Genomic DNA, 25046 nt, shown 5'->3' with positions numbered 1-25046 from the left:
ATATTGCTCCAGTGCATTCATAATTTGTAATAATCTGTGCGTTATCTTTGATGCAATAAGGCATCAAAGGGGTAAAATGCAGCCGGGGTAAAATGTCGTAACTTTGTTCAGGAAGAGGCCATTTTCACACTGGCTGGGAATCTGTCACTACAGATAAACTTTAGGCAATATTCACTGCTCTGGTAGCATAGCTGGCTTTTACTATTGGCCAGAATGGTTTATGTTCATGAAGAGCTGGAGGACCACTGGTGTCTTAAGAATTAATTCTCTTGTTTTCACTGAACTTTGAATCGAGCTTAAATTTTTTGGATCATTTATTATATTTCACTCTTTCTTTCTTTCTTCCCCCCAGGCTTAGAGTTTTCTATCTAAAATAAGAGATGTATAAAATCTGTCATTTAAAGGCACTTCTAAGCTTTGAAAATTAGTATCAGCTGAAGCATTAGTCTTCTGTAGTGGTTTCTGTAATTCTTTAAATTATACCTTTACAAATGCTAAATGCCCTAAAGCCACCAGCTTCTCCCCTCCTCAGTCTCTCTCTTCTAGATAAATCAAAGGGCATTTCTCCAGGTATTTCATTTAAAAAGCCGTATTGAAACAAGAATGGTGACAGCAAAGAGCAAGCAGAAATGAATATGTCTAGTTGCTTCTTTTAATCTGAAACTATCTGTAGCTATATTGACATTAAAATGATGTGAATTTCTCATAGAGCATGAAGAAATGAGTGTCATGCATTGCTTCAACAGAATTTGAATATGTTTACCTACTTTACCAAGTGTAACTAATAACTGAGGAAGAAAATACTACTGTCATCACCTCCAGCACTGGGGGGTAGGCATAAGATTCAATTCTTATGGGCAAGAAAACACATATACTTTATAACATATTTGTAAATGTAATGTATTTTCTTGCAGTGCCTCCCAGCAGGGACCAGATCCCCATTGTGCTGGATGCTGTGAAAACGTACAGTAAAAGACACAAGACACTGTGAAATCCTCCTTCCAAAAGGAAGTAAAAAAGAGGACTTCCACAGCAATGAGCCTACATCCAGCTAGTTTTGTGTCTGTGTTCCTTCACCCGTATTGCTGTGGGAATCCCTAGTTTGTGGGACTCAGCACCAATGTGTGGTCTTCCCATGGAAGCCCCTTCCTTTGACATAGCTGGTTATTCAATCCCTTTGGGTGTCGTTGGCATCAGAGGCAGAACATCTCTAATGATAGATTGCTTGAATGAGAAAGATGATGATCTTAAAAATCCTGTGCATGAAATGAGGCCACTGTGGAAGTGCACAGGTTCTGCTCATTCTCCACAAGGAAGAATACAGAGTCCTGTGAAGTGTAATATTAAAATTGCAAGATTTAGGGAAAAAAAGACTATACAAGGCAATGAAAATATTAATCTCTTTCCTAGGAAAGGACTTCTTTACTGTACTTCCCTAGAATGAAGCAAATGAGGAGAGTCTGATGTAAAAGGCAGTGTCCTGGTACTGCAAGGAGTTCCTTTGCAGAGTTTCATTGCCTACTTTAATGATTGTATTTGCTCACCTAAAATGAATGTGGTATGTCTAACCTCCAAGTCATGATGTGAGAAGTTATTTTTATTTGCTAGAGATGACTATGCAAAAGAGCGCTGCTGCTGACTGTTCTTGACTGCTCACTTTCGGTGACAGAGCTGCAACCCACAGGCAAGAGTAATAGATTTCTGATACTGGAGATACCATTTCTGCATGTATCTGATTTTGTTGTCATGCCAGTGTAAATCCATTGTACTGCTAAGCCATAGTGTGCAGATACAAGGACACTATTGTTTTAGGTGCTTTACAAACAAAAATGTTTGTGAAGTCCTTCAGAGACAGATGAGCCTTTCAGAGTAATCAGAATAAGCCTTAATTCATCTTTGGCAAGAGATGTAGTAATACATATACAGTGTAATATTTAACAGCAAGAAGAGTTGTATATGTAAGTGACTGGATTGACACATAGATTTGTGTTATGCTGGGCGCGACAAAAATGAGTAACAAAAGGACAGGCCCAACGCAAGGATCCTTTAATTTAAGAAAAATAACAATGTTCACATGAATTTCACTGTAGGCATTGCACGGCACGTTTACACTCACAAACATATAGTTAAATGTTCTTACATTATATATCATTAACCACAAACATTTAACTATCAGTAACTGGGTTTTCCAAAGATATTTCAGTGGGACAGGGCACTGGGTGCATGGAGGGCTGGTTTAAGGAACAGTAGGAAAGTAGCTTCTGTCATCTTTGCAGCACACCAAGAAAAGAGCTTCTGTCGTGCACACCTTAGGAAGCAAGCTCTCTTCTGTAGTCCTTAAGAAGTTTTCTGGAAAGCAGGCCCACTGTGTAGCAGCCAAAACCTCAGTTTGCACCTCTGCTTATAGCTTAACTTGCAAAATCGCACAAAATTGCACAAAACTACTGAGCTCTGAGGCTTTTGATGGGAAAAAGCTTTCTTTGCTGGTTTCCCCAAAGGTGATTTATTCTGTAAAAACTATATTGTGTAACACTTTCTGCCTTAAAAGCAACTCATGCAAAATTAATTACATTGCACTATGTTTGTGGGAAAATGCATTTTACTACAAGTTAATCTGAAGAAAAAAATATTATACAGTGAATGCTATAAAAGAAACAGTTATGAGTTGCCTTAACAGCATTTATAAATCAAATCACTGCACATCCATAACTTTAAAACTAACCTACATCAGGCTTTTGGATTAATGTACAAGTAAAACAGTTTTTGAGTAGCTATGTATTTTTCATAAGTTGTGGCTGACGATGAAAAATGTGGATTATTTGTTAAAAAATACAAAAAGGAATTATTTTCTTTCATTTTTAAGACTTGATGAATGTTGCATGTTCTGTTGTTTTCTATAGCTTTTGGGAAGTAACATGGGAACCAAAATCCTTAGACATTTTAGGACTCTTTTTCATTGAAAATATTTCTAACAAGAAATCGCTAATTACATGCCCTCATGCCCTCTCCTCTTTACTGACAGACAGGAACTTCTTCCATAGAAATTAACAATTGTGAGGAAAAAAGGGAATTGTGATCATCTAGGCTCCCCTGCTGCTTTACACTGGCCAAAGAATAGATTTATTCCTTGCTGAATACTTTTTTCTCTCCTTGAGCAAGAAACCTGTATGACTCATGTTTCAACTACAGAACATCTTAAAAAAATGCAGTAGCGATTTGCAAGTGACTGAAGATTCACCCACAACATGCCCAGCTGTTTCTTATCACCCTTTGATTGACTGTCAAAATATGGGACAAATTTCTTGGATAAATTTGCCTAATTGTGGCTTTCAGCCACCGGTTCTTGTAAGGCCTTTGCCTGCTTGGGTAAACACCTTTCTGTTCCGAGAAGTCCTCTCCTGGGCCATAGAGGGATCTCAGGTCAGGCAAGATGCTCTGCACACAGCCGAGCCACGCTGTGTGTGAGGACACCAGCCTGCCTCCCCGGGGATCGGGGAACGAAGGAAGACCCAGGACTCTGTCATTCAAACTGACCCGCACGCCTGGACTCTTGCCCTGTCATGGGCAGTGCGGAGAGCAGGATGCCAGTCGTGCATCTTGAAACCTCAGTGCCTTTTGGCCCCCTGCTGCCATCACATCAGAGCACGGATACCTTTGCTCACATGAGTACAGTCTCAGGGTACCTCCTCTGAGCATTTATATATTGCTTTTAAGGACAGATGGACAGGGTTGTAGTCTAGGTTTAAATTAGCTTTCCCTACTAACCTCTTTTTGAAGCCTTTCTCCAACTGCCAAAGGTAGTCCCCTTTTGTCTATAAATCCCCAGTGCCTATTGTCCTGCCAGAAGTAGTCTGGGGACATTTTGTAGAATAACTGGAAAAAAAATTTTCAGACAGGTTTGTGTTTCCTCCCTTCTCTCCCCATCACCAAAATCTGAAGCCTCTTCTCCATGACATCTCACCTCAGAATTAATTTCTGTACCAAGAGCAAATCTGGGGAAAAAGATCATACTGTTATTATTTCTCTTTTAAATTCTTTAAGTAACTTGCTGGAAAAGCTCATGTGCACCAAACTACTTGCATAATGTCATTTCCATAGCAGAGAAAGTCCCCAGAGCAGGTTGGCAATATTAAATAAAAGAAATTATACTTCTGTAAAGAATTTTACTTTCAAAGTGTGCATGTGCAAAATGAACTGCCAGTGTTGCTGACTCTTGTGAATTTGCTTCAAGTTTTGCAAGATTAGGTATTTTTCTTCAAGACCCAGCTCCTGGAGGGGATGATTATGGGACAAAATGTCTGGGGTTTTCCTCTTCTACTACTTTCTTTCAATATTTTTTTTCTGCGGAAAAGCCTGCAGTAAGATGTGAATGCATCTTACAGGCTTAAAAACCAGGCAAAGATGTATTTATTCTGCTCCTTTAAGCCAGTCTTAAAAGACAATCACGACCTTGTAGTAACCATTCCACTCAGCTCACTTAATATAAGTGACTGATCCTTCCCCAAAGTGTAAGATGGGTAAGAAAGCCAAAGGATATAATGTTATTTTCATTTTACAGATGGAGAATTAATTCACAGTTACTTATGCTGGATCCAAAGCCTACTGATGTCAACTGATTGCTCAAGATCACACAGCTGAACACACCTCTTCTAAATCCCTGACACTGCATTGAGCACAAGACATCTTTTCTTTCTAAATACCAAAACTAGTTAGAGGTATCATCATTTTGCACATTTTACAGAGCTCCCACTAATCTGAATAGGATTCATATGCATATGCAAGAGTCTCATAGAAACTAACGCTCTGGAAGCAGTGACTGGTATTTAACCACATAGCATTAATCATCTAATCACTCTGCCTGAGTTTCCACTAGGTGGAAAAAGAAAGGGGTCTTCTCTCTGCCATTATAATATAGTTTGTCCCTTTAGATTTATTAATCTGAGAATATTACAAATGTGTTTGCTAAATCATAATAGTCTGAACTACTAACAATATGCAATAAGAGTGTAAATATATACATTTTAAAATCTATGGTTCCTATTCTCCCCTATTATAAATCCTGACAAGTAATAATTACATGCAACCCTGAGAAATTAAGCTAATCATTATTATCTTACAAACAGAAAACAGGCATTAGAAGTGTCATGTTGGGTCTGTATCAATGTTGTATTTAATTAAGCAGAAGATAATGCATAATCCAGTAAAATGGTCTCTTGTTTGCTCTAATAACCAACTGAAATGAAGCTCACCAACACTAACAAGTGTTCACGGAACTTAGGAACTCAACTTCTACACTTTCAGGGTTGCTTTAGGAAGGGATTATCACAGCAAATTAAGGGATTTAGACAGCCAGGTGAATGTGCATTCAAAATCCAAACTCTTTAGGCAGTCTTGGAAATCTCAGCCTTGCACTATACTTGCACCAATCCCTTGGTACTGTGCCAAAAAAATAAAAAAGGTCCTTGCTGATGGCCATTTGCCATGTAAATTGAACATAGATTCCTGAGCAGATGCTTTCAGTTTACAGTTGCTATTGTTCCTCTGTATGTGTTTTACCTCTACATAGAGAGTACTTTGCAATCACCACTTGTAACTTTCTTTCCACTGCTACGGGGCAGAGTCCATGGTTTGGAGAAGGTGTAGAAAATGTTCAGGGTCATCAAACTTCAGAATAAAGATTAAAACGCAGGTCTGCTATTGTCCCAGCAGACTACCTTTATTCCGTGCATCATGGAAGGATTCCTGAAATGTGGCTCTTGGCCTAATTCTGTTTCTGTTAATATATTTCTTTTAATGACACTATAGGAAAGCTTATGATAAGAAACAGACTCAGTCTTTTTTTTGATCGAAACCTTATTCAGTATAGTATTTAGATAACCCTTTTTAATAACTGTGTAAATATCACTCATAAATTAAATAATGCAAACACTATCATTAGAACTGGTCTTAATAGTCATCATATTTGTTTGACCATTTTGTACATGTTTCCCCTTTGGCTAGATTTAAAAAATCTCAAAAAATATTTTGCCCCATTAAGAATGAACAAATGAGACATTTACCTTTAACTAGGCATACAAATTGCAAAAACACCCTTTAAACAATCAAGATCACTAGAAATCTGGTAGTATTCCACCCTGATTATTTCAAAGGCATTAAATTAAACATTTGAAGCAAACTTATCCACCGGTTCCAGCTGTTGCCAGTGAGAATAAGGGAATTTTTTTTTTTGTCTTCTAGCAAAACAGTAAGTCTCAAAACTCTACTATGTTACTGGAAAATTTTATAGTCTAAATAGATTAGGATTCCCATTTTCATGGCATGCAAGAGACCAGCTCTTCTGCTGAGGGACAATGAATCACAAAAACTGGGGTGAAAATATTTATGAAGTATTTTTTCAGCTGTTGTTTACTGTGCTGTAAACTTCCTTCCTACCCAGTCCTCTCACCCTACTTATACAATTTGACTGTAGTTTATATTTTTGATTCACATTATTAAAAAAAACACCCTCTCTTAGCTAAGATCCTTTGTTTAAAAATAAAAATTTTAAAAAATTGCCAGGTTCCTGCCCAATCTGATAAGTAGGGCAAAGCTGAGTACGTTTAGATACCAACAAGAACCCACAGCATTGCAGAGATGCTAAGCTTTACAAATGTATTAAAACTGAATGTCCATTCTGAAGCAGACGTTTAAGTATCATGCTCTGAAATAAACACTGTAATCTAAGTGTCACGAGACAGCCTAAGGACATATCTTGAGTCCACAGAGCAGCCAGGAGGTCTAAAAGAAACCAGTGCTGAATTATTTGTAAAAATCCTGGAGAAAAACAGCCAAGGATTGTGACTAACGAGAAGTTCTGCATATCTCCCAGAGAAAAGAATGAAAGTATTTCTATTACAGAATAAGACCACAACAGAGTGAAAACAGAGTCCCTGAAGTGGCACCGTGTGAACCAGGCACAGCCCCAGCATGCTGGAATAATACACTCACCTTGTCCACAATGCAGATCTGCTTCTTGCTTTGCACATCAAGAATTTCCACTTCAAAGTAAGTGATTTTTGAATGTTTGAGCACTGGTGGTGCTTTGAGATGGCCAGCAGAGAGCACAAGCTGAGAGAAGTTGAAAAAAGAGCGTGTGTCATTGTGGGACATGGACAGAGCTCTTCCATGAGCTGCAGGATCCCTCTTGTGTTCTAGAGCGCTGGGTTTCTGCCTCCTGTGCATGGTGTGACCCAGCAGTACTGATCGTCATATCAACAGGGGACAGTTCCAGGGGGAAAATGTTTCCTCCCTGCATCAGTTAAATACAATCACAGACTGAATGAGACACGAAAGGTCAAGTGGTGTTCCATTTTAAGAGTACTGTCTTATTTAGCAGGAGTGAAAACAATGGCTCTGTAATCCATGTCTATATTTAACCTGCTATTGTGATGTGCTCTATTGCTGCTGCTTTATTTTTTATTTAAACCAGCATTTCAAACAACACATCTAGAGATTTCCTATTAGTAGTCAGATCCTGAAATTCCAGAGCCCCAAAGGAATTGGGAATGAATGCAGCAAATTCCACTGTTATCTGTTGAGACAGATGTTTAGAAGTGTCCACATAGGCGCATATGTATAGGTATGCGTATATATATATGTTATATATTTGTGTGTATGTACGCACCCTTAGTATGTATCTACAAAATTATGTCAGATGTCATCTGTTCTAGAAATATTTACTAACAAAATGCCAGGATTTCATCAGCAAAATTTAGGGGTTGCTTGCAAATATAGAGAGGATCTTGTGCCTGCCTGTATTTAGTACTATGGACTCTCTCTGTTACTTAATGGAGTAGAGCTTTCCTTGCAGGTCTGCCAGGGAAACTCAACTGAAGTAAAGGAAATTATAAGCATAAAGGCACTAATTCAGGTCTTGGATCATTTTACTATTTTCTTATTCTTTCCTGACAAGTAATTTCCACAATACAAGTCTGCAGCAGAAAAAGTAGCCTTAATGGTAAAAATAAGGATTACTTAAAAAAACACATTTTCTCTAAAAGGGCTTCTCCAAACCTTGTTTAAAGTTCAGTTTTCCTTGTATGACTTTTTTATAGGATTTAATACAACTAGCAGCACTTTTCCATCCTGAGATTCTCCCTAAATTTCCCTGGGCTGCCTAGGATTAGTGTTAGAAGGGCGCCACGGATTTCTGCAGACAGCTCTTTCCAGGGGCGACACAGAGTAAGTTCTGAATGCATTTCTACATGGTAAAATCTCTGGGAAACTATGATCACTATTACAAAAATCATATAGGTTTGTGACACTAAGGAAATTTAATTAAGTTAAAAAAAACCTTCCACAAGATTAAAGTGACCACACAACTAATATCCCCTCTGGGAGGCAGCGTGGGAAGAGAACAGGTCTCTTTTCTTTGATTCTGCTATAACTTACAGAAAATTTAGTGGTCATCACAGCTTGTCTAGCAACACATGACAAGAAGCTCTATGAAATAACGGAGAAACTAATAGATAAGTTTTTGCAAGAATTAAAAATGAGAGTGAGGGGGACCCCCAAAGGAAGGCAATTTCCAAACTAAAGCTCCTCTCCTGACAATATTCACAGATAATGCTCATCTTCACGTGTATGAGATATCTAGTTGCTGTTGATGGAATAATCCATGCTACATCAAGTTGTGCTTAAGTTCTGGAGAATCAAGCTGGCATACATGAAATGTGTCCTGCTTATAGACATATGGAAAGACATAGCAGAAGGAAACAGCGAATTAGCAGGGGCTGAACTCGTGAACAGGTCTGAGCTCAGTGGTAACAGGACTGGGCATTTGCAATGACAAAATACTTGCAATACCAAGACCTAGTCTAATTTATTTATGATTCTTTAGCCAGTTGTTCTGACTAAAGCGGCTAACTCCAACTCATAACTAAGATGCTTTATGTCCATATGACATGACAAACTTCTGTGTAGCTAAGGTCTGAGAGAAAAGTGCCTATTACTTTTTGATGCAGTCATGCACCTTTGAATGCCTCCACTGGCTTTGTTAGTGGAAAGCCCTGACTGTGGGAAGGCAGACGTATAACAATATTGGTCACCTAATACAAATAAGGATTAAATTTTGGCTGTACTGAAATCAGTTAGTGTCTTGCCATTGATGCAAAACAAGTCAGCATCTAAAGAAAAGAAATGTTGTTAGACTTGAATAAGATTATATTGTGGTCAAAAAAGTACACCTGTGTCCGAGCTTAGATGTGTGCGAAGAACCACCACCTTGGTGGAGTCAATACAGCAAGCAGAAATTTTGGTATAAACAACTAGTTGGAATGTGGAGAGTGACAAATTATTGGCCGACTGTAAGGGGCTTACTAAAAACAGTCAGGTAAAGACCACAGAACACACAGGTCCTAAATTCCAAGTGTAAGATACACTTATTTGAACAGACTACTACAAGGAAACTGTATAAACTGCTGTACAAGAGATGAGACAAGCTGATATAATATCCCCTTCTAGCCATGAAATCTATGAATCAGTGAGCTGTAATAGCATATATTAATAAATTTTGAAATTGATTTCAATTCAAAAGCAATAAAGAATAATATTGATAATCATGGCTAATTTCTGCGTATATAAGGAACTGGTGTTGCAGTCATTACTGTGGGTATATTTATAACTATTTAAAATGATAACATTTGAGCTGCTGCTTCTGAAAAAAGCTTTTGATTTACTGCAGACATTTAAATGATCTGAATTTTATTACTGACCAATGAACGCTTGAATATCTGAACCAATTCCAGGAAAATGCTTACAAAAATATATTTTTATTTTCTCAATCTAAGCTGATCATATGCAATTTCAGTATCTTGATAAACAGCGGTCTTTACAGACCCAAATACTTTGCTGACATAAACTAGTAGGGCTTCCCTGAAGGTGACTGGCCCTTTCCTTGCTGTATTAAATTATGGGTCTAGGATTAAACTGCAGCACCATGTCTACAACAAATATATTACTTGTATACAAGGTGGGTGAGAGCTAGTCTACCAAAAATAATCAGGGATAGAGTTACCACTGATAACCTAAGCTTTAAAAGGGAGATGCATAAAAGCAGTGAAGATTTTGCCATTAATGCCACAAGTGCTGCACTTGCTTGAAATGTCATCAATGGGTTTGGATGTTCTGGCTCGATGTGAAGTAATTCAGCCCGTTCTATGTAGAAGTGCACATAGAAGGAAAACATTAATTACTGGACAAAAGGCACATCTTCCCTTTCAATGCAGTTATATGTACCTCATCTCAGTGCCCGACACTGGAGATGGGGAGTCCCAGCGCATGGGGGGCAAGCAATCAGTCCTGTGGGGAGATTTACTGATCCACATTACATGGGTATGAGCTGCTGGCACAGCAGCTTCCTGGAGCTGTGGCACGGCTAGTAGCCAGCAGTCACTGAGTCCCTGACCTCAGCTCCATTCTGGAACTCTGAGAGGAGTCAAAGAGGACTCAGCCAGAATTAAATCATCTCTGACAGCTTCAGCTCGCACTGAATTTCTGCCATATAAGGGGCCGATGTTTTCGAGGGGCCACAAGGATGGGCATAACTCTTCTCAAACTGTGGCTCTACCTCCTCTCCTCGCTTGGCACTTGGCTGACATGAGCTGTTTTGCAGATGGGCAGGCATTTTGTTAAGCCATCCTTCTGAAAGGCACTTTTTCTAGGAGGGAGGGGACGCCGGCCACCAAAGCATGCAGCAGGGCCATCATTTCTGGTTAACTGAACGGCTGATATTTTCACAACAAAAGCGACACCTGTAGTGGACTTTTTGCATCCTTCTAATACAGTATCTTGAAACAAGCATCAACCTGTGCGGGTCGTGACAAAACAGGTAACAAAGCGCTGGGCAGGGACTGAGACTTAGCATTCAGTTTCTGCTTATGACACTGATTTCCTGTGAGCTGTTAGGGAACTGCTGTTTTTCGTGCTATTCCACATGCCTTCTCTGTGTGAGGCTCTCTTGCACTATGCATTTTGCAGACAGCCTGGCACAAAGGGATTTCACAAGATCTCAGCTGGGGCCTTAAGGCACTTCTGAAGTTCCTTTTCATCTTTGGTCATGTTTTGTACTCCTCCTTCCCCAGAGAACTGGTCATCTCCTTTCAGTCTGCAGAATGTCGACTGTTAAGTCAGCAGCAGAGGGTCATCTCTGTCAGTCCAGATGCTTGTCAGCAGCCCCTCACACATCGCCTTTTTATCGCACGCACTTTAAATGCTTTGTGGAAGCAGGGTTATTCCTTTCCCACCAGCTTTGTGATGCCAAAGAACTGAACAATGCCTCCAAGACACAAGACTCCAGAGCACAAAGTATGTGGGGTTCAGTACTGCAGGTCATGCAGCCTAAAGCAAAGCGATTCCCAAGGTCACACATACTCACTTCAGTGTCCCATTTTTGGAGATTCTGCCATTCATTACGCTGGGGAAGGAGACACTGGGACCAAGTGCTCAACTGTGTTGCAAACAAGCAGTGAGATCCCCTTGCTAAAGGAGGTCTGAACCAATACGTTCATGTGGTACGTACCATGCCCCATGGCCTCACCACCTCTGTAGCTGTGCAGTCCAGATGCCTGGTACTGCGCTTGATCTAATCAGCGCTGCTCCACATCTCCCCATTTCAATCTTGGATTTAATATTTTCAGAACCAGGTAGGAGTGTAGCTATGCTTTCAGTCTCTTTTTACTGAGGTGTCCAAGGAAGGATTTAAGAACCTGATACAACATACTCATTTGGAAAAACACTAAAAATAATTTGTTTGTCTGGCGCCTGGCTTCATCTGGCTGAGAGTTTAGGAACAGGTTTACCAGATTATTTTGGGGGCTAATGCTTTTAAATATTTGGTTTGATTCTGTTATCCATATCATATTAGTAACAACTAGAATGCATTTCTGAAGCATAGTAGAAATTTAACCATGTGACCCCAGCTGTTAGAAATGAAGAATGTAGATCTAAGATTGCAGGGTATAGTATGTGAAATTTGATACTGTTATTCCCAAACACTACTTTTAAAGGCTGCATGGTAGGAAAAAAAAAAAAACAACAAAACCTGCATGAACCTCTGGGATTTCTTTGCCTGCACATGCCTACCTTAGCAGCCATAAAATCAATTTAAAGCATTCTATTTACATGTGCATACACACAAAAAAGCCACTTAGAAGACGCTCTGCAGTGTTACAAAAAACTACTTGGTACTTTAATTTTCTCTCTTGAAGCTAAATCTCTTAACAAGTAAGTAATGGACAGAATAGAAAGGCACAGAAGGAGAGTGCACTGACTCTGTAACACAAAACAATCCTAATACTGTTTTAAATAATGCTGAAGTCAGAACTAGACCTCATCAGTACTAAGGGACAGGGCAAAAGTGATACACACCCATGTTCCTCCCCTTCGGCTATACTGGCAGGGCTCCTCAGCAAAGGATGACAGCCGTTCTGACCCTGTGAACTGCGCGATGGAAACATTACACAGCCAAAAGCCACAAGCCTCAGGCCACATCCTTCAGAGGCTGTGAGAAGGGACAGACCAGGGAACAGCTTGCAAGCAGGGCCCAGAGTTCTCCAGTGCCCACCTTATCCCTGCAGGGAAAGTTTTTATCACTATCACAGCAATGGAGTTTTGCCAGCTGTTTAAAACCTCACTCTAGTAGTCTGGCTTTATCATTCTGGCTTTGAAAACTGAAAATGTTGAGTTTAAACTTTGGTGTAGGTGGTGCCAATTAGAAGCAAACTCACAGTGCAAATCAAATCCAAAGCCGGCGCTTATTTTATCCCCCACAGATATCCACAAGAGATGTAAGAGAAATGAGCAAAGCCAACAGACAGGCACAGTAATTCTATCTGCAAGAAATACAAAGTGAAACCCACAGCCCCTGTTGCACACAAACACACACCTACTTCTCTACCAAATAAGTACAGCGTGATACAGAGCTCAAATCTGATGCAGTCAGGATATATTGTAAAAGACAGCTGTTGGACTGCTGTCCATAGCAAAGGATAAGCCTGAGGAGATGCTCCTGGTGATGAAGAGGCCCAAAGGAATCTTTGTAGGTGACCTGCTAGATCAATCTTTTAATGTTATTGACAATAAAGAGTATATTTACAGATGTGCAGCTGAGAGTTTTCCGTTCTCGTTTAAATTAAATCAGTGCAAATTGTGCTATCCCTGATTTTATTAATTCTCATTATTTGAGGCATATGATGGTCCTTTCCCCTAAATACATGGCATTTGGAAGTATGTGGCTATGTGAAATGCAATATGAAATGTCTTTTTTTTTTTTTTTTACTTATTTGTAAAGTAAAAGTAAAGTAAAAATAATTTTACTTATTTTTTTTACTTATTTACTTTTACTTACTTACCTTGTTATTCTTTTTCACGTAGGTAAGTGTGTAGCCCTTAGAAACATACAGGAATGTCTGAAAACTTGATTGACCTCACAAAGTCTAGAAACAAAGATACTTTTTTTTTTCAAAACAAAGTATATGATTTTTAAGCCAGTCTTGGCATTTTGCAGACAGTCAGACAGGGAGATCAACACTGTTCATGCTTAAGCCCTTACACAGACAATACGCTTTGTACCCCACTGTTTCTTTGAGGCAAAGATTAGAAAGCAGTATTAGAAAGCAAGGAAATGTTGCCCAAACTTGTCCAAGAACTACTTTTAAGAAAAATTCCACTGACATTTACCTGCAGAATTTTCCCTACAGCATTACACTCACCCTTTACCATCTCCTTAAGCAGCCCTTGCCTTTAAATAGCAACAAGTGTTTACATACATTGGGCTTAATATGGTGTGACATCCCCTTGTTGCATTATCAATTCCGCCTAATAAAATGGCACCTCAGTTAACAAAGGTTAGAAACTTGCTTCCAAATGTTTGGCTTCATTTCAGGGTCCCTCAGTAGGCTTTGTGCACTCTAATGTGCCATTGTGTACTTGAGGAAAGCAACTGTGATGAGCTCTCTGTCAATCTCAGCACCCATACTCATGGCCAGCAGCAAAGCAAGCAACAAGGCAGCATCTAGGTGGATGAGAGTCCTCAAAGCATGGACAGACAAAAAAGTTTCCATGTATTTCATTGTGGCTTTAAGTTATCATGCCACTTCACAGTGTAAAGAGAGAGGACTGAGCGGATTAATGAAGGAGAGGTGCTGATACCCTGTACTTTGCAGCGGTGTAAGTTTACTTCATGTCCTCACTTAATTTCAACTGAGTATATGTATTACTGACAGCATTTTTTTAATCCCCCTCCTAGAACATATTCTGACGAGATAATGGATTGTAATTTCACAGGGTAAGATCGAGTAACCACATTATCGGAAGCTGATCAGCCACTAAGTAAGGATGATGAAAAGAAACACAGTAAGGCAAAGCCATTTTTCACAAATGGCAGCAGTACAGAACTGGCAAATCCATGCTCTTACAGCTGAGATTAAATGCATCTTTCTTTTGTGCAAAACTATGACGTGCAAGATGAAGTTGGAGTCACTTGGAATAGTTTCAGGAAAACAAAATGTTGTTCAAATACGCAGTTTCCATTGACGCTGAAGCACTTCTAGAGATTTACTCATTTGGATGAAAAGATTCTGAGGTTAAGAACAATCTGGTCTCTCTAATAATTTCTGACCAGTAGGAGGGAACAACAACCTTGACTAGAACACCTAGAGATTCCTAAAGGATCTATTTCAACATAAAAATATTGAAAAAGTTTTGTTTACTAATGTAGAATGTACAAAAATCCTGAAAGCTCAATAATTGTCACAAAACATAATCGTGGTCTTTCAGACAGTTCTATCCAAAGATATGTTAACAAGTTTACAATGACAAAAAGAAGCCTAACTCCTGTTTTACAATACTTCTTTTTTGTCTGAAGTTCTTGGGGTGATTAGTCTTTTATTACTTTTGAAAAGTTATGTGTATTTCTTCTCATACAAGAAGAAAAATTGTTCTCAGTCTTTTTCATTTCAGGGCTTCATTAATTAGGTTTCTGAAACATATGTCAGCATAACCTCCTTCTTTCACAAACTTTCAAGTTTTCAGAAAAGTTGCCATTTAGTATGACATTTCTAATATTCAGGCTCAGCCCAAAAATTATTCTTGAGCTAAAAGAAAAATGATCAGTCTTTTTTTACATTCATTTTGTGACTAAAAAATGTTCTTGTGACATTTTTCTCTCAAAGCAGAATGATTTTGAGAAACATCACAATTCCTGAAAACTTGGAATTAGACAAGTGAACAAAAGAGGATTTTATTTATTTCATCGGAACTGTTGTTCAGTGCCAGCTTTTTTCAAGCTTGAAATGTTTGGAAAAATGTTTCCATGCAGCAAAATTAAAAAACAAAGGCAAGGATGCTCATCAGATCATATTTTTTTCTAATTTTTCTCCTGTTTAGACTTTTCTGCCTATACAGCTAAATGATCTGCCCGCAGACTACCACCATTCTCAGTAATGACCCCAATGAAGAAGTGACCCTACCCCAATTTGGGTATTGTCCTGGGCTAGTGCCTTCTGTTTCATGTTTTGACCATTATTTCTGCCAAGGCTGCATCAGAGACCAGGGTCTCCTCACTAGTGGTGTTTAAAACAGTATAGGAAATCTATCACATTTAAGGCACTACAAGAAATCCACTCTTTATTTATACCTCAGAAGCAGAAAGAAGTTTCACCTGGGATCAGACCATTTTTCCACGAGGGCTGGGGCCTGGTCCAGCATGGGAAGAAGTGCTCAGCCAGGCAGTTCTGCTTGCAGCAGGTTTAGGTGAAAATGTCGCTGACTTACTACCTCCGGTTTAGCAGGATCGCACACTCAGGATTACCACCTCATCAAACCTCCCATCCTCACACCTGGAGCCACCACATGCTCTGAAATAAAACCTGCCTTTCATCAGGAAACCCAGCCAGACTGGAGGATACTGACAGAATCATGGTAAGTAGTAGCTCCATGGGGAGCCCGGTGGTACATCCGCATGTGCCATACTGAATCGTGAGAACTGGCTCTCTCGCAAGCTTGTTGAGCAACCTGGCCCTTTCACTCGTGCCTAAACATGATACGGCTCCAGAAACCAGGTATAGAAAGACCTGCCTCCTGACGACCACTCTCTTCTTGGAGAACACCCAGCAGAGCAGGCTTTTGAGTCCCTGCGTAACTTCAAAGGACAAGATCCAGACAAGTACCCCATGCTGAGACACATGCTGAGACAGGGTGCCCTGGTAGCTCAACACTGGACTCTGAACATCGCTGCAGGACCCGCCTGCCTCAGAGCAGAGTGCTGTAGCACTTGGGTCCCTTTTAGGATCTGGCCTGTGCTCTCACACTCCATGCCACAAGTTCGTACTCTGAGAAGAAAGCAGAACTGACCCGTACGGTAAGTGAGCTGTCCACAGACATAAAGTCAATGAATCTCAGTATAGTGTCAGGGCATCCTGCTACACAGAAGAGGATGGAGCCCATGTGAGCTCCAGGCCTCCCCTCACTTCCATCGTTAACCACCAGAAAGAAGTACAGACACAAACAAGTGTGCATTTCATCTATGTAACGGTATTATACCACACAGCAACCTAGAACAAGTTGAGAAGAACAGGGTTTTAAACTTGAGCTTCAAGGAAAAATGCCACTGTTAGCTCCAGAAATGCTTTTGTGGCTTCTTGTGAAACACTTGTATTCCTACTGAAGGAATACATTTCCACCATTCCATTTTTCCATTTCCATTTCCACATTTCCATTTTCCACCTGGTTCTCTGTTGCTGGCATATCCCCATTTATTCATGCTTTGTTTTATCACACCAACACTGGCACAGAAGCATTTTAGAGTAAAAAATTTGCTTCTGTACAGCACTGTTGGCAGGGAAGAGTGTACTAATTTGTGTGAAGTTTGCAATGCACAGACTTCCATTGTCCTGTAGCAAAGCAGAAAGGAGAGAGGCTTGCTGCTTATATTAGTTAGCATGTGACAACTCAGCGGTAAGTAGTTTGGCTCTGAGGACAAGCAAAGCCAAAGCAGACGGTTGCCATAGTAGACTCTAAAACCTTGACAGGAGCCAATATGTAAGCTCAGGCTGCCAAAAGATAGCACTTGTTGCTTTACACGTTAGGACAACAACATGTCACTCAACACCTCTGGAGTCTGAGTTCCAGTTTAACAGCTCCTAGTCAGGAATGAGTGTGACCAGCTTGCAAACAATGTCAGGACAACCACCGTGTGGTTACATCCCGCTGTCAGAATTATCTTTGCTTTAAGAAAAAAAAATCTGATGCTGTTCATAGGCTGACAACTGCCTCTGTAATGTATTCCTGCAATTTCCATAGCCATCCTGGGGGCAAGGTCATACAGATAGATGTGACAAGGAGAGCCGTGGCATTTAACAGTTTGGGAAGCAACACTGGAGGATTACAGGTAAGATATTAGCATGCTTCACCAGGACTTCCTGTTGCAGAAAGCAACTCAGATCCACAGACAGCTTCAAAAATGCTGTAAAATAAAGCCCCTGGGTAGAAACAATGTCCTCCCTCTATACTCAACTGTAGAAAGTGCTCTAAAAGGCTGAAGGTGCTGCTCATTTATAAGGGTAAAATGAAGGAAGATTCAGCATCACACCTGCATATCTTCCAGGGCTAGAAATTTACCAATGGAAAGGGAAAATCCACAGTTGCCTAGTGGGACTTGATGCAGTTATCGCTAGTTCCACAAGCTGATGAGATACATAAAGTCTTTCTTTTTTACAAATAGGGAAACTCTCCAAGAACCCTGCCTCACCTCTGCTATCTTACAGCAGGAGACTGGAGTATCTGTCTGCATTTGAAAGGACCACTTTCATCAGTCAGGTTGCTAGACATCCTATACAGCCTTAGTAAATAATTGGTCCTGTGTCCTGTCTGAAAAGCAATGAGGTATAGCTTTGCTTTTTCTTTCCTGACCATCAGCTATTTTTCCATACACCCAGCACCTCAAGCTGTCAGACATTTGGCAAACCATGTACTGCTGCAGATGTACTTAGACATAATCCTTGTGTACAGCTCTACTGTGCTGACTGGGAGGTGTGAGTTGACCAGGGTTACTCGCTGTGCATGCGTGACAGCCATGCTGTACCTTCACAGTCTCTGTCTCTTTTTCTGTCTCCCCAGAGCTGCAGGCAACTGTGGTCATCACTGCCATAAAAAGATCCTGCTCCAACTTGCTTTCTGCTGTGACTTTCCACTGAGAGAAAACCATATACAAGCACCACAGATGCTGTATCAGAGTCCATCCGGTTCAGCGGTCCTTGTGCCAGAGCTCTTGGCATTATGTCAGCCCCAAGAGGAACTGGCCGTGCCTGCAAGTCTCTTTACAGATAAAGAACCTGGTTTGCTGTTGCTGCTGTTAATACAGAGCAATTGGGAGTTTCATTCTGTTCTCAAAAAAGCTGATTTTGCATGCAAAAGCACAACAGCCAAGAACAGACACAGAAAATAACTAGTAAAGACACTTAATCACTGTCTGTTGCAGTTTTTCTTTGTAGGTTTAGCTATTAGAGCACCCAGCTGCAATGTGAACTGTTGGTGTATACAGTTTTAGTAATTAAAAAATGGACATACTGCAAAGCCTCAGGTTTCTAATGAACATTTGAATTCACAGCTTTCCTCTGAATTCACAGCATTTATAGCAAAGCAGACTGACCACTGGTGGTGGTGTTGACCACTGGTGTAAGCTAAGCACAGGACTACCTACACAGAGGGAACCACAAACTCCACCTTGGAATATTTCTTTCAGAGCACTTCCTTAGCAGACTAACACCCATTTAAACTTAAATACCTGGTTCTTCAGACAGAATAAAAATACAGCTTTAATGAATAGGGCCAAAAAAGAAGTTTCTCTCAAAGTTTCTCCCAGAAAATATTTCCATTTTCAGCTAGCTGTAGCACTCAAGGGTAAAAAAGAATCTTTCAAAACAGGAGCGTACCACCCTTCTATCTTGCTTTTGCACAGCTTACCAGAAGGTAAGGATGAAATAATTTCTGCTCGTTCTGCTTGTATAAATTTTGTTACTATACGCTAACTACTGCAGCACACCTTTTTAAAACACTCCTAAACAAAGTGAGAGGTTCTTTTAAGAACAGTAGAGGCCCTAGGAATCCTCCACACACAGCCCAGCGGGTGCCCTGTTGTAGCTGATGCGCAGGCAGGACTCGTTGCCTGTGGGGCACTGCGCAGACCTGTGAGCCTGTCGGATCAGGAGACAGGCTGAGCTCCTCAGGCCTATGCCTTAAGTTAGCACTGCTGAGATGCTGATAAAGAAGCAGTCAGACATCTTCACCAGCAAAATCCTTAAAGGTTGTTTTAATAATGTTCTGAGTATTGCTAAAGGGCAAGTTCTAAGCCAAAAGTTAATGGTTTCCTACTTGATGCTCTTCAGACTTTGAGAGACAAGCATTTCAGTATCAGTAGTTTCTCACATGGATATACTTTTCCAGCTCTCTTGCAAAATGCAAGCCAAAAAGGCAAAATCTTCAGCAGCAGCATGTGCCTCATTTTCAATAGCTCTGTCAGCTTTGTCTGAAAGAAGCTGAAGTACAGTTTACATCTCTTCCTCCTGAAATCCAACAACTGATGGAAACAATACAGGACAATATAAAAGTGCCAGTGTAGCATCTGTAACTACTTAAAAACACCAGAACAAGCAGAAAGTCATTAGTAAGACTACTGAAACCCACAAATTAAATTATATATTTCTCCCCTGAGGAAAATGGGAGATTGAGCATTGCAAACTATTCCAGAGGAAAAGACCATCTGGGCAGAATTTGGAAAATCACAGCAAGTGCATTAGCGTGGACTGGGCATTTGGCCAGAGGGAGCTTACCAAAAACTGAAGGTCTCAGGGGGCTCAGCGGACAGTGCCATGGAGGCTGAGCTCAGAAACAACACAAACCAAAATGAAACTCTTTACAGCAGCCAGAAGAAACTTGGTTTTGGTTGAATAACACCAGCATGTTTGTGTCCTTGGCTAAAAGTATCTGAATGAGGCACTTAAAAAATGAAATATTTTGAAACCTAAGAAAGATAGTAACATTTTATGGGATAAAAGGTTGAGAGAGATTTCAGTTTAGTCATTGTCTCATTCAGATGATTTTAGCCTAGAAACAAATAAAATAGAGCTATTCACACCATCCAGCACAGGAAATTGCTTTTTGTACCTTTCCTATGTACATACTCAGTGGACAGAAGGTAAATCAAGGCACCTAAATCAGGCCTGGGAAAAAAACATTCCCTTTTCTGTGGAGTTGCGTGCCTAAGGTTGGGCTCTCTGAATATCCTTCTAGATGACCCTCTGAATATCCATCAGAAACTCGCAAGGAATGAAAGCTCTGCTTTCTGATCCGCTTTAGTCACTGCATGGCCTAAATTTTGGGATTAGCAGACTTCTCAGAAAAGGCAGGCAGGGATCCAGTCAAGCTGTAGGTAATCAGAAACTGCACTTTAGATTTCAGCTACAAAAAGCCTTCCAGTAGCACAAGACTCCCCCTAGACTTAAGACAAGTTACCACCCCATTCTCAGAGCAGTGCACGTGCACACCTGCCACTAGAGAGTGAAGGACAAGGCCACCATTCCAACATTAACACCTGCAGACAAGCTTTTTATTGTGAAAACATCTGCATAAATCTGTTAGCCCCAGCACATTGTTGTCGTGCCTTAGTGGGTAACCAAGGTCAAGATCTCGCCTTTCATTTTCAGCAGACAGTCCAATTAACAACAGATACATATATAACATAAAAGCCTATTTTGAGAGCTGATTTTTAAAGATGGATATTTGTCATTTTGTTTGCAGAGTAAATGGTTAGGTTAGGTTTAATTCATGTTTATTAAAGTCCATTAAAGTTGCTGTATAAGAGACAAAACAATTATCTTTACTATGGGAATAAATGTATAATGAAATCCTAGCTTTCCCTCTTTAAAATAACACACTTCACAGTAAGTATAGATTTTGGCAAAGCAATGTTCCCCTGCCACACAGCACATGTTTAATGAAGTTACTCCTCAGCTGTTCGTTGCTGAACTGAACTGAGCCAAAATGAGATAAGCTAACTGAGTTTGTAAGCACTCCTAGTCCATTAAAGTGGAAGCCTCCACCGAAGGAAAACACTTTACAGTTTCAATCTAAAAAGTATGTCAGCTTATCAAAAAGACAATCATTCTATCTTTTCACAAAGCAATTAGAGCAGAAAGCAATCACAGAAAGGAATTAAGAAGGATTTGTGGTCAGATCTCCCATCAGGATCACTCAGACCAGAGTGATTCATACAACCTCAGTTCTCTCCCTTTGCCTTGTCACAGCCTGGCCAGCAACAGCTTTGGCATGGGTATGCTGAAAGAATGCCAATGGCACTTGCATGCACTGCAATTAATAAGCAAGGTTTTAATTTACCTGTTAAAAAAAATTACATTCTAGGAAGCTAATTAAAAGCCATTTTATTAACAAAACAAAGTATTTTCTCTGGCCTGAATAAATGACCCCAATATTACACAGCCCACCCAAACTCAGAAGGGAAGATTTTTGGTTTCAGAAAAAAAACCAAAACTTTTTGCATGGAAAACCATGTCACTGGAACAGTATGTGCTGCAAAATGGAGCTTTAACAGTCAATAAAGACAGAAAAAGGCAGTGCTTGCTACCTCATAGCTAGCAGGTTTTCAAATTATGGAATTCATCTGTCACACTCCACTTAGCCAATCTGTATCACTTCACCAAGTAATGCAACCATCAGATAGTTATTTTAATAGGGAACAGGTAAATGAATAGTGTAAAGGGTAATAGAATGAGGAGGAAAAAGATACAAGAAAATTAAGTCAATACTTTTTTTTCTTTTTCTCTGACACTGAAGAGTGAAGATTCCTCTTTAACTTGCTTTAAATGGGGAGGAATGTAAAAAAAAGGGAGATGTATTTAACAAGGCCATTTACTTAATACAAGAGAAATCTGCAAGCTTATTTCAGGGGCAGATCTCTAGTGGTGCTTGCACTTCTCAAGGGTAAATGGACACAAAGAACTTTACTGCATGGATGAATGTTTTAAACAAAGCAAACTGTGGTCCAAACTTGAGTGACTTGAGACTTGTCCCTAAAAATTCAAAGTCTCCATCTTTACAGTCTTTGTTCTCCACAGCAGCTGATAAGCAGTGGTCTTTGGTCAAGTAGTTCTCAAGGTCTAGGCCGCAAAGTCTGCAGGTCTCTTGAGCAGGCTGGCTGTGCCCGCACTGCTTCCTGAGTGGGCTGTACGGGGCAGCCATAGACACACGGCAGTCCTTTGAGCCTCCATAGCAGATGCAGTGGTGGAATGTGCAAACTGCCAAGACCCTCAGGCAATTCTCCAAATGTGCATCCATGCATTCCCCGCCTCTCCATGTGCTTATATCAGGACACTGAAAGGGAAAATCACCTTCCTTGAGGGGGAGGTGCAGAAGTGAGGATTCAGCATGCAGGCAGATTCCTAGATACCGTCTTGTCTGTTTTCCTGGTGGCTGGCTTGCAAGAGCAGCACAGGAGATGGCCATCCTGCTTTGCATTATGAGTAGGCTCCCCACCTTCCCCGTGCTCCGAGCAGGGAGCAAAATGCACAGGCGTGCCCCACTCTGGGAACTGCGGACCTGTGGAAACGTGGGCTGCTCTTCACCCCATCACTCCCATTTGTTAGCACAGCTGAAGCTGCCAAGAGGTTTTAGTAGCCACCGGGTTTTTCTCTGAAAAGCTGTTTCCCTTAGTTCCTTCAGTTCTGGCACTAGCTTGGGCCAGAGAAGCAGCACAAAACACTACTGCAGCCTGAAAGCTCGGAGCTGCAACATTTCATGTTTTGTTTCTAACCTGCCTTCAGTTGCTACTTTGGGTTACCACTCCCACACCATGCAGTGCTGGAGACTGCGGGAGTGAGGGAGACAAAGAAGAGCTTTTGCATGCAGGGCATGTTTTCTAATGTAGAGCTCTAGCACCCTCTGATATGTGTAGCCCACACATAAAATCTGCCCCCTTATATATTGCTGCTGCATACCTACCACCACATTTATTAACCAGCCCACTAGAAAAAGAGTCCTGTATCTTCTTCAAGTCTTCCTGTTCCTTTTCATAAAATAAAGTGTACCTATTGCACAAGAGATTATCTGAATTTTGCAAGGATCTTTTGTTCATTATTTAACAGAAGAAGATAGCATATATTCAGGGAATATAAAAATGTTTTATTCACTATCTTCAGCTGACTCTTATTTTTCCTTTACCCCAGTAACAGAGTTAATACATTTGTACGCATTCTCAATGTAGTATTTCACATTCCACCTGCAGATATATCATTTTGTCTTTGAAATATCTATGAAATGCATTAAATAATCACTGTAGAGCCATCTTTTGTTGATAACTTTATCATTTTACTGCCCTGAATTATTCATAGAAAGCCAACACCGTATCACTATATTATTACAGGAAAGCAATTAAGGTACACTGTATGATTTGGAGAAAATGGAAATCCCTCTATTCTGTTGCATAGAGCAGGTTGTTTCCATCCCCTATTTAGGTCAGTGTCAGAAAACATCAGAAAACATCAGAAGTCTGCAGAGCTATTTGGGTGTATGTGTATGTCAGTGGGGTGGTTGTTTAGTAGTGTTACCAGTTGCATAGGGGAATAAAGACAGGCCATTTTTCTTAGCCCTAGTGCCTCGCTATAACAGAGTACTTGTGTGATCAAAGCACGTATAAAGAAGTGAGTGCAATTTCTTCCCTGGCCACAGCTGGCGAAACAGAGGCATGGCACAGCCTGCCTCCAGTTACGCTCACAGCTACTGCCTGCCACAAGGTGCCTGTGGTTCTCAAATGCCGGCTTACTGCAAGAGCTGGTCAGCCGTACAGCCACACAAGTGGACAAAACCTCGGCCTCATCCCAGCAGATGGAAGTGGCTGGTTTTAAAAATGCGGCCACTGGTTTCAGGTGCCTTAACACCTGTGTATTGCTTTCATGTACCTGTGAATGTTACTGATCCCTTAACACCAGCCTGTAAATTAAAGTCTGCATTGTGACTTACTTTATGGAAGAATCTGAGTCCATCTGAGCACCAATCTTCCTATATCTGTTTGAAATCTGATTTGGTAAAGACACACATTTCTTTCACAGGGTACTTCTTATATGAGATAAGAGTATCCAATACTTGTCTGGGTTTTTTTTTTTCCTTTTAACAACTCACAGAACACTGAATAAAGCACTCTCCAATCTAAAATACATATCAAAGTCATGGATCTTGCTGATTTAATGAAATCAACTTGGAAATCTGCATAGACAGTCAGTACAGTTTTTGTGTTTAGGCCAGATTTAATGCAAACATGCCAGAGAACAGGAAATAGGAATTGTCCCCACACAGTCTTGTACAGCCAGCATTATGGCCTGGAACAGCTGGCCCGTGAAAAACATCAATCCCATCGATGAATGGTGCTGACAGAAAATGGAAACACTCCACAGTGAAACATCTCACAAAAGCACCCTGTTCATCATCAAAAGCTTTTGCTATGAGAAAGCATAAATACTATTATACATACATATGTGTATATATATATTTTACTAGTTCCAGTAATGAATTATTCTTTCCTAGGAAGCACCAAAGAAATTAATGAAACATTTTCTCACTCTGTAGAGACCTATTTTAGGTAATAACTGTAAAATAAAAAAAGGAAAAAAGATTAAATAAAAATAAGAAAATCTTGCCAAGAGGGTTCAAATTCTGGAAAAAAAACACTCTAAAAAATAAAAAGCCCCTCTTCTTTGAAAAGATGAATTGTTTAAAAAGAAATACACACAGGAATTCTTCCTGCTTTGCCACTCTCGCCCACATCAGCAACTGTGCCACTGTGCCTTCTCACAACTCTAGACATGGTAAGGTGGGACCACAAAGCAATCTGGGACTGCGTGGTCAAGTAAAACAAACAAAAAAAAAAACAAAAAACCCCACATAGCTATTACAGATGGAAACTGAAATGAAGCCTTTTCCCTATGCCCAATGCTGTGCAGCAG

The 25046-nt window shown here is 40.3% G+C and overlaps 1 protein-coding gene across 1 annotated transcript in view; it reads right to left on the bottom strand.

Moving 5' to 3' along the window:
* The window catches only part of TECRL (trans-2,3-enoyl-CoA reductase like), a 69536-nt gene extending 62315 nt beyond the window's left edge, over positions 1 to 7221 (bottom strand). Inside the window, exon 1 of the mRNA XM_072862493.1 lies at positions 6988 to 7221. Within this exon, the coding sequence (XP_072718594.1) occupies positions 6988 to 7221 (234 nt within the window). The remainder of the gene's footprint in view (positions 1 to 6987) is intronic.
* Between the last annotated feature and the right edge of the window lie 17825 nt (positions 7222 to 25046).

Source organism: Ciconia boyciana, chromosome 5, assembly GCF_034638445.1.
Source record: "Ciconia boyciana chromosome 5, ASM3463844v1, whole genome shotgun sequence".
Classification (NCBI taxonomy): Eukaryota; Metazoa; Chordata; class Aves; order Ciconiiformes; family Ciconiidae; genus Ciconia; species Ciconia boyciana.
Note: the sequence above shows the minus strand (reverse complement) of the source record. Positions and strands in the feature narration are given on the sequence as shown.